Source organism: Lissotriton helveticus, chromosome 9 (assembly GCF_964261635.1).
Source record: "Lissotriton helveticus chromosome 9, aLisHel1.1, whole genome shotgun sequence".
Taxonomy (NCBI): Eukaryota; Metazoa; Chordata; class Amphibia; order Caudata; family Salamandridae; genus Lissotriton; species Lissotriton helveticus.
Genome location: NC_136070.1, coordinates 520,587,860 through 520,601,926, shown reverse-complemented (window position 1 = coordinate 520,601,926; position 14,067 = coordinate 520,587,860). Strand labels below are relative to the sequence as shown.

Genomic DNA, 14,067 nt, shown 5'->3' with positions numbered 1-14,067 from the left:
GAAGGCAGTAGGACAGATCTAAAGCTTCAAAAACAGAAAGTCAATTGTAGAGTAGTTCAACGTTCTACAAGGTTTTTAAGGTTAAATAATTATAATCATATTGGTTTAGCGTAAAGGGAAAGAATATTTTAACAAAAAACTTTCTACTGCATGCCACATCAATCGCTGAAACACTGCCTACAAGTAACAGCGGAGCAGGAGTGCTGAATGACTTTTATAACTCGTTGCTCCTCCTCCCATCAGCATTGGGCTGAACAAATTTAAACCCTCTCCAAATACAGAACACAAGTTTAGAGAAAATAAGAGCAGCTAAAAGTAGGATACAATATACCTTGAAATTTATTTCCAAGAACTGAATTAGATTGAAGCATTTTAGAACACTGAAGCAGAGCAATCTGAATCCAAATCTGAGAAAATTGTTCCAACTGCTTTAAAATAGCTGTTCGAGTGACCCTAGCAATAATTGTGATAAAATAAAATCATACCAATTTACAATAATTTTCTATATTTTTCCTTATAAAAATTCCCTCTGTCCTAAAGAAACAGTGCATCCAGAACACAAGAGATTCATTTGCATTACCAGCATTGTTCTTTTAGCAGCTACTCCAGATTTTTCAAAATAGCCTACATTTCGTTTAAGAAAATAGGGGCCTTCCAAACTATACCACTCTGTCTCTTACCTGGTATAGGCATCCAAATTATAAAATCTGAAATAATTTATCAAATTCAGAATTTAAATAAAATCAGAAGTTTCTTTGCAAGGGCATTGCCATAGAAATGAGAACAAAAATGAAAGCATGCACTCAAAGAAAGAGGTGAAGACATATACTTATCTATACAGGCACTGGCAGACGCAATTTAATTGTTACCGTTACTCATTGGAACACACACCCCACCCCACAATACATGTTGTTATTCACTAATCACTGAGGTACCAATATTTATGAATGGAAAATTTTATATTGAAAAATAAAACTAAAAATTTGTTTTCCCTCTTAAGAAAACCATGGCAATTTTTTTATGAAATGTTTGAATGCTTGCAGAATTTAACAACCTACATTGGCTTTTTCCCGCCAACAGGAACTGGACATGTTCCACAAACAGATTCGGTCATAAAAACGCTCTTAATATTTTAAAGTCTGACTTGCAAATCAATGAACATATCTCGACTCTAAACTGGCACATCCGCAGGTACCAAAGGATCTCCTTGAAGTATGAATCTGTTTCATTTAGGAACCAATGCGCCGTCCATGCCGTAGTGCAACAAATAGGTGTGATACTCAATGAGACACTGACAAATAAGAGCTGCATGGAAAATACTAAGTCCATCTGCAAAGCAATTCTGTACAAACTGCATTGCGTGCAAAGAACTTCTTTGCAGTGTTGATAAGTTGTTCCTAGACGCGACATTGTCCACTTAACGCAGCCATAGTTTAAGACGCAGTGCATCCACTCCATTTAAATAGTATCTGAACAGCCGTTTATCTCTTACAAAGCCAAGATTTTCGTAAAGTTTCAAAGCAGACTTGTTTGTGATCTCCGTCTCCAACACAACCTTTAAAGAGAGAACACATTTTCAGTTATGTTAATATTAGAATCTAAAGTGGTTTACAAGTAACCGCTATAGTACCGTTATCACTGACTTGAGCACAGATGTGCATTAAAAAGCAATATAGAAAACATTACAGATATGGGTATCTTCTCTCAGGGTTCAAGACTATTTAGGAAATTAATTGTACAACAGAGTAAGCAGATAAAAACACCTTGCTATATAAGGAACTAGAATAATGTGTGCATCTTTTGATATCTTTTTTTGGTATTAAGGACATGCGACTACTGTACTATTACAGGACATTTTCAAGCACTTTAACTCCCATCAGTGAACATCTATTACAACTAAAGTTCTTAATGCAGAATGCTCTAATGTGGCCATCATGGGGTAGTGTAAAGTGGGCATAACCGAAAAACAATTTAGTGATGATAAACATTGAGACAGTGAGCCTATGAGCAAGCAACCACGAGTCACTAATTGAAAAACAGGACATCAGTTAAGTGCAAGAAATTCTGTTACAGTACTTTCATATGACGCCAACTAACAATATATTTTGTTCTTCACAAGAATGTGGGAGGGCTTAAGTTGCATTTGTTTAATATCTTAAGCTAATTCATCAGAATGCAATGATCGACTTCACATGAACAGCGTAGCAAACCCAGCAAATTAACACCTTATCCATGTACATATATTTTATTGGCATCATGAAGGCAATACCTAAAGAAGATCCCATGATGAAGGAGGATAATAAATTAACTCATAGTCACTGTTTTGAAATTTGGGCATTTTCAATAAATTAATAAAAACACCCTGCCCACTAAAATTAGGAAAATGGTTAGAGGGGACAGGGTTATCTGTTTCACACCTCAAAATGAACTAAATGTCACAGCACACTCCTTAATGAGGCTGCTGCCTATCTAGCCCCATTTAACATCTCTTTGTCTTCTAAAGGGAAGCAAGTATATGGCAATTTAGACTTTTTTTATCTGGATATTAAACAGCTTGAGAACATTGTGCATTTAACTTTACCACCAAGGGATCAGTTGTAGACATGCATCACATTTAAGTTCAGACGCTGGCAAAGTATGCATCTTTTACAAGACTTCACTATGACAGTCCAGTGAATCAATGCCATCTTTGGAAAGCATTTTAGACCCCATCATAATTGTGAACGTGTGTGAAACAAACAAACCCCCAGATAGGGATCATGAATAAGTTTCTTGTGAATCTGCAATGCCTTTGAGCTTCAAAACTATTGTTACAGATAGCCAACACTTTCTTTTATGGCATGAAAAGCTACACATTCACATGAATTCCAAAGAGTAACGAGCAGCATTTATTTTGCAGTGGGTTTGAGGCGAATGTAGTGCAAAATACATTTCTAAATTCTGTCTGTCTCTAACTATGGGTCCTCTTATCTGGATTGATACAATAATGTATTGCAGAGTACAGACCTCAAGGTTTCTGCCTTTGATTTTGTGAAAAAAGTGTTTTTTATATAAATGCTACAATTGCTCTTTCAGGCATAGCGGAGCGTGCCCTTTATATTTTTTTATTTAGTCATTTCTTTGTTTTCTGTTAACTACTGAAGTGCCATTTTGACCAGATGATGATCCTTCAAAACAACAGGGTAATAGGTCTCCTTTTTTACTTTTGCCAAGCAATCCTTTATGGATCTCAAAACCATCCACACTACACAATTGTTCATCTTCATGCTGCCCCAAAGGGTTTGAATCTATCAGATGTTAACATATACGTTTTGCTATGGTCTACTGAATTACAATTATGTGCAAACCATCTAAATGTTTTCTGGTTTGGGTATTGTTCACAGCCAAATGAAACAAAGGGAAAAATGCACTAATACTCAGAAGACATCGTATTGTGAGCCTGGGGTGTTGGCATTCAACTAAGTCACAGCAGTCAAGCTTCACAGCAGCATTACATTTGCCCAGAATTGCATGTGGCAAAGGTTAATTAAAGGAATCATCTAGAAATGGTATAGAACAGTGGTCTTCAAACTTTTTTATGCTGTTTCTCAGTGTGAAAAAAATAGGGCCCCTTCAACATTTATTATAATTTATTAAACTAGCAATACTTAAATATGTCTAGACTTTAAACATTGCAGGCCCACCCCACAGTTTGAAGATCCCTGGTATAGGCACTTAGAATTCAGTCTTGGATGCCAACAAATGGCTTCCATATCTGAAAGGCTGATCAGATGCCATGGAATCCATCACACAGTGCTTCTGCTTTCGAAGCTCATGTGTTCAGCAAACTTGTGCTCATCTATCTGAAGTACCAGGACCACATGTAATCAGTGGGTTTTCCTTACTGTAAAAACAAATCCGTTTTGGAATCTATAAACAAAACTGATGTATAAACAAATTAGTTAACCTACTCAAATGTTTCCTTATTGTTTTTGTGAAGTAGTGTACTAACTAAGCCCAATGCTACAATGTGAACCAAGTCTTGCCTTTTTATAAAGACAAACTTGCAGTAGTTAAAAGCTTAATTGCAGAACTTCAAAACAACCCAAGTACAGAATTAATTCACTAGTCAGCATTTCTACTACTACTTGAAAACACACTTTAATACAAAAGAAAACTAAATGAAACCATGTTATAGCAAACTGAACAATACCAAAGGCCACAAAAATGAGCACTCGCTCAATTAGCACATTCTAAAAAGAGCTGCATGTGCAATCTGAAAAATCTTACCTCGTCACAATCGCCTTCAACCATGGCATAAATAGCTTTCTTGACCAAATTTGTACCTACAACAGATTTTTAATAGCATTTACTTTTTTTTGCACAGAAATCACATTTAGAAGTTAGGACAGTTCATTTATTTGAAAATGCTGTTAAAACTACTTTTCAGTTTAAATGGTGTCTAATATCTACATTGATCTTTACTCTTTAGATAGCAAATCAAATAGCTTTAGAAAAGTACATTGTTTTGTTTTAGTCATAAAAGTATTGTATTCCACGGAAACAAACAGCAATGACTTGATAGTGAAGTAAGTATCTAACTATGCATGAGATCACATTGGCATCCATTATCAAACTGGTGAACCGAAGAAATGCTTCTTAGCTGTAACAAGGGTCCTCCAACACAGGGTGTTCTCCTTGAAATAAAAGGTGTTTTGGACTCTCCTCCAGGGAGTGGTAAGACTATGGACAGTTTTTTAGAGGAAAAAAGATGCTCTCACATTAAACAGCACTTTAGAACTAAAAATGATTTGAATATAACCAGAGTGATCCAAAAGGCAGTAGCTCTTAAGATAACTTCACAGTATGGAATGGGAGGTGGAATCACCAATATCAAGTGTAGGTATATCAACTGAGACATTCACCTGTCCTCTTATATGTTTCAGTGGGATAAGTGAGATTTCAGAACCACTGGTAATTGTACTGCATGAAGCTTTGGAGTGGGCACGCAATCCCCACAGGAGGTTCCTTCTTCGCCAATACATAGCTGTTGGAAAGTGGATTATTGGTAAGGGAAAATGTAGGTATGCCACAGGCAATAAGGCCACTAACACAGTATAGGGCTCAGAATAGATCTCAGAAAATTATTCCCATGCTCAACCCTTGGTAACGTAGCTGGGAGCAGACAGGCTTAACTTCAAAGACAGGCATGTAAAGCATTTAAAAACACCAATTCAGTATATAATTAAGACACAACACATAATAAAAATCCAACACCAATTTATAAAAATAGGAAATATTTTGTATCTTTAAAATGACACCAGAACGACAAAAATCCAATGACGGGAACCGGAGATATTAATTTTTAAAGATGTGTCACTTTATAGAACTTGGAAACTTATAGCACTCTATTGGGACATCTGGTCGCGATAGACCGGCTCAAAGTCAAAGTTTCCGGCTGACCGTGATGGAGCCCTGAGTGGCTACCAGTTGCGGTAGGTCGCGGTCACAGTTTTTATCTTCGTACATAGAAACTTTTCCTGGAGCTTTTTCTCGCGGGGTACCTGGATGCTCTTCACTAGGCCGGATTCGGCAAGGGTTCGCCGGCCTCTGATTTCTTCTACTCTTGGTCAATCTCTGGAAGTCGGACCTATGGAGCTTTTAGCGAAGACGAACCTGGATGGCTTGGTCGGCTCACGGTTGAAGGCAGGCGGCTTGGCTGTCCAGGTTGAGTTGGTTCCCCTATGGAGCTTTTTTTCAAAGCTGTTCCAAAGTTCTCCAAACTTCTGCAGCTTCTTCATAGAGTTCCCCAAGGGGTCCCAAAGTGTCCCAAACTCACTCCAAGGATCTGGAAGCTCCAAGAAGGTCCTTGAAAGTGGAGGACTTTAGTTCCCACAATCCACTGGGACCAAACCCTTACAAAGCCACTGGTCATTCTCCAGGTTGAGGATCCTTGGTGATGATGTTCCAGGTAAGCTCTGTTAAGCTGTAGCTTACAGGGAGTCCAATTATTAGTTCCTTTAGAGCAAGGTAATCCTCAGGGCTGTAGTTTCAGCTGGTGCAGTCTCCAGAGGGCAGGCCTCAGAATTTTGCACCCCAACTTCTCAGCATGGCAACGTCTTGCTTTCTCAAGTTTCAAGCAGCAGATCTGAGAGACTCTGCCCCTCTCGGATACTTATTCCAAGTTCTCTGGGTCAAGCAGGTGGTCACTCCTGCCCAATGGGAGCAGGGCAACTCCCCAAGGATATGACCACATCCTGTAGTGTGGGGCATTATTTTGTCCCAGAGTGCACCAAATCCTCCAAATTCATAATGGCTGATTTTCCAGTAGGGAGGTAAGAGCTGGCTAAACACACCCCCAGGATGGCTACTTTCCATAGCCTCTCCCCCCTGCATCTGTGTATTCCTTCCATGAGCCTAGCTCTGGCTTTGGGTCAAAAGAGTGAAGTTGTAAATGACACTAAGCCCGTCCCCTTGCCTTTGAAGACCATGGTTTACGATTCCTTGCCCTGCTCTGGCATTCCCGTGTAGCAGCACACTGCCCTCCCAGCAGAGCTGGTTAACCCCAGTGGCTCTTTATCACCTCTTCAAAGCAGCCTGGCTAATCCACTTAACTCTGACCAATCAGGACAGACCACTGGAAGGCTGAATCTGGACCTACAAACAAGAAAGTCTTATAACTTCTTGTCTATACATTTTAGGAGAAATTCAACAATATCATATTGTTGGATTTACACTACCATTCTGCTAAGTCTTTGAATGGAAGTTCTATCATTCTCCTATCAGGAGTTATTAGTTAACAACCTCTTGCCATCCTAAACTATGTGGCACGGGATTTGCAATGGGAAAAACATATTGGGTCATTTTTACAGCACTAGGGCTTCTAAAAACATTTTATAAGTACAGGACCCCCGCCCCACTGAACAACTTCGGGAGATTTGGTGTGTGTGGGGGGGGGGGGGAGGGGAGATCTGAATCTGTAGAAATATTGCAGATCCTCACTCCACAGTGCTCCTAGATCAAAGTCAAATTTGAGCAGCACTTTATCACAATGTGGAGAGTGTAATGCGAAATTTCACATAACCCAGGGCACATAAAACTCACTTTATAAGGGTGCACCTTATAAATTCCTGACCTCACCCCCCCCCACCCCTGGGACATCTAGGGGAGACCCTGGGGTTCCTATTATGCCAAACCAGTAGGTTATCCATATTTAGGTGCCCCAAACACCATAGTAGCGTTTGGGCATAATTTACTTTTTTTAAAGCAGTCCTACCACCCAGGCCTACTTTTAAAAACTGACCTAAGGATTGAGCAGTGCACACATGCAAGTGCAGAAAAAGCTGCTGGCCTCTAAACTGCCATTCCCTATTGTGGACTAGGGACGTCTATGTAGTTTTAATCCCCCTGCCTGATTATTTAATGGGGTCTGATAGGGTAGGTCATGCCAATCACAGTGGTACCCCATATCATAGTGTATTTAGGTATTTTCACTCTATTCTAGGGAAAGTGCATATCAAAAAGGCACGGAGTCCTTGAATCCTGGTGTGGCCAATTGGCCAGGCTAGAGGCTGAAATAGGCACTATGGAGAGAAGAGTCGAAGAGCGGGATCCAACCCTGCAGACTGACTTACACTCAGAAAGACCAGCTTTCAAAGAAGCAGCAGATAAGGAACAACATTTATGGGCACATTAGCAGAGGCAAAGAAATATGGAGTGGGGGAGTGCCCTGGCCATACCCTTGTGGGTATGATCATTTCGCCCTGGGCAGGCTAAGAGATTGTTAAATTAGAGGACAAGAGGGAGAGCTTTACTACAATCCAGTTGATAGATTAAATTAATTCTCAGTCTTCTACAATAATTTATATGAGATCAAAGCAAATGCCAACATAAAAGAGTTATATAAATATATCGATCAAGCCACTTTGGTCAAGCTGGAGATGCACCAGTGCCAACCATTATGCTCTCCTATTATTATACAAAAAATAAACTGTTAATCAATACCATGAAAAACAGAACTGCCCTGGGAGTGGATGGATGAGCTGTGGAATTATAGAGAGAACCTGCTACTGAACTAGCCCCTTTTCTACTGGCTGCATAAAGTAAAACAACCACCCTCTTCATAATATACAGGTAGGATTTGCTGCTTAGCCTCACTTAGTGCAATAGAATGGCCACTCTATTACATCCCAGTAATCCCATCAATGAAATACACATGGTCTTGTGCTCAGGCTGTGCATTGGAACATATTGACTGCGAAAGTCAAAGCATCGGACATATACTGCCAATGCTCCCTCCATGTAAGAATCCCACAACTATATGCCAGCCCCCTGATATACCTCTGTTAAAAACATGGTTGACAAGATATTATAATTTTTGATTTGTGTTTTTGGATCATTGGAGAAGTAATTCAGCTTGGGTAGACATTGCTGATCCAAGGCGAATGTTTCTGGACGACATTTTTAAAAATGGCAGATCTGTTGCAGTGATGATGTGATATTTTAGGAACCACAAGATGTTTATAATTAATTTTGGTGTCAAAACATTGGTTTGGGGGGTCAAGTAGTCTTATAGAGACAGAAAATTGCCCCTCAGAGCAACCATTCCGCTATTTTTCAAAATGTCAGCTATAATAGAGGGAGAAGAGACTTTTATATATATATATATATAGTGATTGGGAGGACTGGGGCCCACCTTCGGACTCGGCACATGACGAGGCAGTGTTGGAGTGATTTCGCCCCACGCCGGGCGGGCTGGACTTCCGGACCTGCCCCTGCCACACTTCAATGCCGGGACCTTGTGGTTGGTGCGGTTTGGGGAGACGAGGGGATGCCAGCTATGTTATTGATGAGGTGACATTGGCCTGTGAAACATCCATTACCCCCGTTTCTGCATTACATCGTCCCACAGGATTCTGGGACTTGCAGTGTTGACGCATGGGGCGTTCTACAAAGAACTTACAGCCACTACGATCCTTTGCTGTTCGGGGGGGCGGAGCCTGTTTGTCACCTGGCAGGAGCGGAGTTGGTATTTATACCGGTAAACTACGTCCGCATCCTGCTGCAACCTTCCGGCGCTGATGAAGCTTTACAACAAGCCGAAATGCATCCGCCCTGTTACTAGGTTGTTTTAGCATTAAAAAGGTACTTCCTTCTTCTCCCCGCCTGTGGCCTCTTTTCTTGCCCTTGGAGAAATCTATTGACATTTTTAGCGTTGCAGCCAGCATCGCGCTGTGAAGAGGCCCCCGCACTGCACGCTGGTCTTTCTGCTTCTGTGGAAATCTTTAAAACCCAAGTGATTGGGAGGACTGGGGCCCACCTTCGGACTCGGCACATGACGAGGCAGTGTTGGAGTGATTTCGCCCCATGTCTGGCAGGCTGGACTTCCGGACCTGCCCCTGCCACACTTCAATGCCGGGACCTTGTGGTTGGTGCGGTTTGGGGAGACGAGGGGATGCCAGCTATGTTATTGATGAGGTGACATTGGCCTGTGAAACATCCATTACCCCCGTTTCTGCATTACATCGTCCCACAGGATTCTGGGACTTGCAGTGTTGACGCATGGGGCGTCCTACAAAGAACTTACAGCCACTACGATCCTTTGCTGTTCGGGGGTGGCGGAGCCTGTTTGTCACCTGGTAGGAGCGGAGTTGGTATTTATACCGGTAAACTACGTCCGCATCCTGCTGCAACCTTCCAGCGCTGAAGAGGCTTTACAACAAGCCGAAATGCATCCGCCCTGTTACTAGGTTGTTTTAGCATTAAAAAGGTACTTTCTTCTCCCCGCCTGTGGCCTCTTTTCTTGCCCTTGGAGAAATCTATTGATTATATATATATATATATATATATATATATATATAAATACATACATTTAACAAATAATAGTTTTAATCCTTTATGTATACACCAATGTTTGTGATCTGAACATGAAAAAAATAATGTTTATCACTTCCGTTTGACACATTTTCATAGTTCACTTTATTTGTTTCGGCAAACGTAATTTGCAGAAAGTAGAACATTTGAGAAGAGCATATCGAACAGGACATCATTTTGTAGCATAGGTTTTGCTGGTACCTGCAAGTTCTGTGGGTAGAGGCTTTAGAAATGTTAAGTTTTAGCACCCCATCAATAGCTTCCCAACCAATAATCACACAGATTTTTCTTTACATATGCATGATCCAAAACATTTACACATCTTCTGATCGAGTAGAACGCTCTTTTAATGTGTCCACGCATAGAATATGACGTTAGTGAAAGGTCACTTAGCGGGACTGATCTCGATCTCTCTGTACCAAAGATCGTCAAATGTGACACAGTAAGAACGTGTGTACCACACGTGCACAAGATATTTCTTTTACGTCCTTAAAGTCAAATTCTTCTTCTGTCTCAGCAAATCCTTTTAGAAACTTTACAGGTTCAGTAGTTAAAGCTCCAAACTTCGATTCACTTTTGCTAATAGTGTATTCACCTGTAAGAATATGTGCCTTGATAAGAACACTGGGCATCTCTGGAACAAGTGTCTAGTAAAGAATAAGAAGCAGGGTTAAGTGTCTATTCTCGCATATTCCATTACGTATCCATAACTCTCACAAACCTTGACTTAAGAACATTGCAACAAATCTAAGTAGCACAATAATAAAATATGTGTCATTTGGCAGTACAATGACTTAATTGGAACGATTTCAAACAGCCCACTCAACATGTGGGACAACACGAAGGCCAGCTTCCTCCAACTTGCTAAATTGTTGAACAATATGGACCGTATTTTTTTAATCTCTCTGCAGGCACCAACTCCTGATTGACAATCATCAGCTTCCAATAACTGGAAATTCAGTGTTCACTGAAGCATCAGCAATGTTTAGGCGTGCCAACATTTTCAAGTTCATCTTCGTCGATGTTGATACCCAGAATGTATCAAGTTGCACAGGTATAGGGGTCACATTTTTGATGCAGGCAAGGTCAATTGTTCCACTTGCAGACATTCGTCTGATACTCTCACATTCTTTGACAGATAGTTCAAGATAACTGTTGTGATATATGGTTCACAACAACAGCAGTTTTAAATGAGGACACCTTTTTTTAATAAAAATTCTTCAGGTGAAAGATTTCATCAAGCTCTTGTACAAGTTTGTGCGTCACTGGTTTGGTTGCAGCATCTCAATCAAATAATATGCGAGTTGGAAAAAGATCATGTGACAGAATGTCCTTGATAAATCCACCCCTTTCTTTTGCTACATCCATGTCTCTAGGTGCTTGCAAAATTTGTTCTTTTAAAAAAATTAAAACATTTATTAGTATTTAATATCAATACAAACAACTGTGCAGTAGGTCAAGTCATGGTGACAGCCTACTAAAACCATGAAGCAATATGAAAGTCAACATGAGCCGGGTGCATACATATTTAGAAAGGAGTTCCTAAGCAAACCAGGATATAATCCAAGTAGGGTCATGAATCCTTCTTATTGAGATGGAAGGGGGAGGGGGGGGGACAAAGAGGGAATGAGGAGGGAGTGCCGAGACAACAGGGACCATTAACCAACACAGTGTGGTCCAGCTTTAAGCAGTTAAAATCGATGGCTCATACAGCTGAATGACAACACTATTGTTATAAGGAGACCCTTTCAGTGCTGAGCACTCTGCTCACCTCTCGACACTCTTCGGAGGGGGGGGGGGCTAGGGGGGAGCAAACAGCCCACCTCAGACATCATTTCACCTGCCCCAGACCTTTACCCACTTTCCGGGGCATCGTCTATTAGCATAAACTGTCTTTACTGCTACCATACGCCCATGTCCTTTTCCCAGTCTTTGAGCATCGGAGTGAATGCCGTCCCCTAATTACAAGCTATCTTTCTATTGGCAACAATCAAGCCCAACGTCATCCAAAGTGAAAGTTGTTTTTGTACCATGTTTTGTAGTGGCTGGCTGAACGAAACTCTTGTCAAAGAGTGGAAGTTTAGCTTTAGTGATTATGTCAAACAGCTTTGTCTCTTAATTCAAATCTCTCCTGCTTCAGTTCTGCACATAGTTCCGGTCCATGTTCCAGGACATCTAGTAGAAGTGTGTTTATATTGTTATCCGCATATTGTTGGTCACAAAGTTGTGTAGTTGCACTGGCAGAAACATTTCTAAGTGGCTTTCTTGCTGCTGCACGAAATGAAAAAGGCTGTCAACATGTTTATTAGAATGTTGCCCTCTCTTTCCCACAAGTACGAGGTGATAAAGTTTTATGATGGCCCATTCATTTTGAATTCATCATATATCTGAAAATATTGCAAATAGAAAGGACTTCATGTTAAACTGAGAAACATATTCGTTTTTATGTGTCTGACCGACAATTCCCTTGGAGCTTTTCTGTGATCTCTGGATCACCTGTTCCAGTTTCATATCTGGAGCCACAGCATTGAACCTCCCCTATCAGTCTTTCACCACAAAATGTCTTTAGATGAATTTTCTGCATGAATTCCAGCCCACGGAGGAACAGGCTTTTCTTCATTCTCACTTAGCATTGAATAAGCAATATGATAAATTTAGTTAAATCAGCTTTGCGGACCGCAGCATCAGGTAGAAGATCTATGTCCTCAGTCACTAAAAATAAAAATGATGAAGAGCAGCAATTGTAAATCCTTTCCTGATAAAGTGACTTGGAAGAGGTGTGCCGGTGGATTCACAAGATTTTTCAGCATGAGCTGCTTAACAAGTCCGTACTATGACATTGTAACTTGCTGATACACCAATCCTATTCATTAAAGTGATTAGCTCTCTACGTGTGCACTCGTCATAGGTTGCGTGGGCTGTCATCATGTGTAGTAGATTTTTTTAGTGCCGGAATGTAATTCATAAATCATGTTTTTGAAAAGACAGTATATTTACACAGCATAAGCCTGTCTTCCACTTCTGTTATGTTCTGTTATGTTATGTTATACAGTTTATTAAGCGCACAGCTGCCCCAGCAAAGGGGCGTCCCGGTGCTAGTCCCAAGTGAAGAAACATAGCTGAGTTAGAGAAGAGACGGAGGACCACTATTTCTCCGGGAATAGGTGCGTTTTGATGGCTTTTCTGAATTGCAGCACCTCCTCTATCTCTCGAATATGAACAGGAAGTGAATTCCAAAGTTTAGCCGCCCGAAAACGAAAGGAACGACCTCCTGCTCTACTACGCTTAAACCGGGGTACAGCCAACAGATTTTGTCCTGCCGACCGCAGAGACCGCGTGGGCATGTACAGATTAAGCAGAGGGCTCAGCAATTTAGGGGTGGATAGTCTAATGATTTTGAAAGCGATACACAAGGTTTTAAACTGTATCCGTTGAGCCACTGGAAGCCAATGAAGTTTCCGGATAACGGCCGATGTTGGACTAAAACGACATTAGTGCTCTAGCAGCAGAATTTTGAATGCGTTGAAGGCGGGTAATTTCCACCTTATTAACACCAATAAGTAACGAGCTCGCCTAGTCCAGCATTGATAGCACCGTTGATTGGACAATTAGTTGTCTGGTAGCGGGGGTCGAAGAATTTCAAAACTGGCTTGAGGCTGCGTAAGATGCCGAAACACGTGGCTGCAACCTTTTTAGTATGAACAGAGAAACTAAGCTCGGAGTCTAGCCAGACTCCCAAATTCTTCACTTCATTCTTTGGTATCGGGGCAGTCCCCAAAGAGGCTGGCCACCAATGGTCGCCCCACAGGTCCACCTTCCTGCCCACCAACAACACTTCCGTCTTAGCAGCATTTAATTGGAGACAGTTAGCTGTTAACCAGTTAGCGACTGCTGCCAGTCCTGTTTTGAATCTATTATGATCCATAGTAGAGCCTTCGGTTAGGGCAACCACTAGCTGTGTATCGTCAGCATAGGAAACGATGTTAAGGCCCCATGTTTTCGCGACCGCAGCCAGTGGTTGTACGTAGAGATTGAACAGGGTGGGGCTCAAGGCAGAGCCCTGAGGAACACCCTGCTCAATCGAACGCGCCCTGGAAAGAAAAGGAGGAGTGGAGACACGGAATTTTCTACCAGTCAAAAAAGAACGGAACCAAGCAAGAGCCTCCTCCGTGATCCCAGCCTCTTCAAGACGATGGAGAAGGATCTGATGGGAGAC

General features: G+C 41.3%; 1 protein-coding gene across 1 annotated transcript in view; it reads right to left on the bottom strand.

Moving 5' to 3' along the window:
* Positions 1-321: 321 nt before the first annotated feature.
* The window catches only part of NAA30 (N-alpha-acetyltransferase 30, NatC catalytic subunit), a 50,325-nt gene continuing 36,579 nt past the window's right edge, over positions 322-14,067 (bottom strand). Inside the window, exons 3-4 of the mRNA XM_078660368.1 lie at positions 4,270-4,325; positions 322-1,555 (exon numbers count right to left, since the gene is read on the bottom strand). Of these exons, the coding sequence (XP_078516494.1) occupies positions 1,418-1,555; positions 4,270-4,325 (194 nt within the window). The 3' untranslated portion in view covers positions 322-1,417. The remainder of the gene's footprint in view (positions 1,556-4,269; positions 4,326-14,067) is intronic.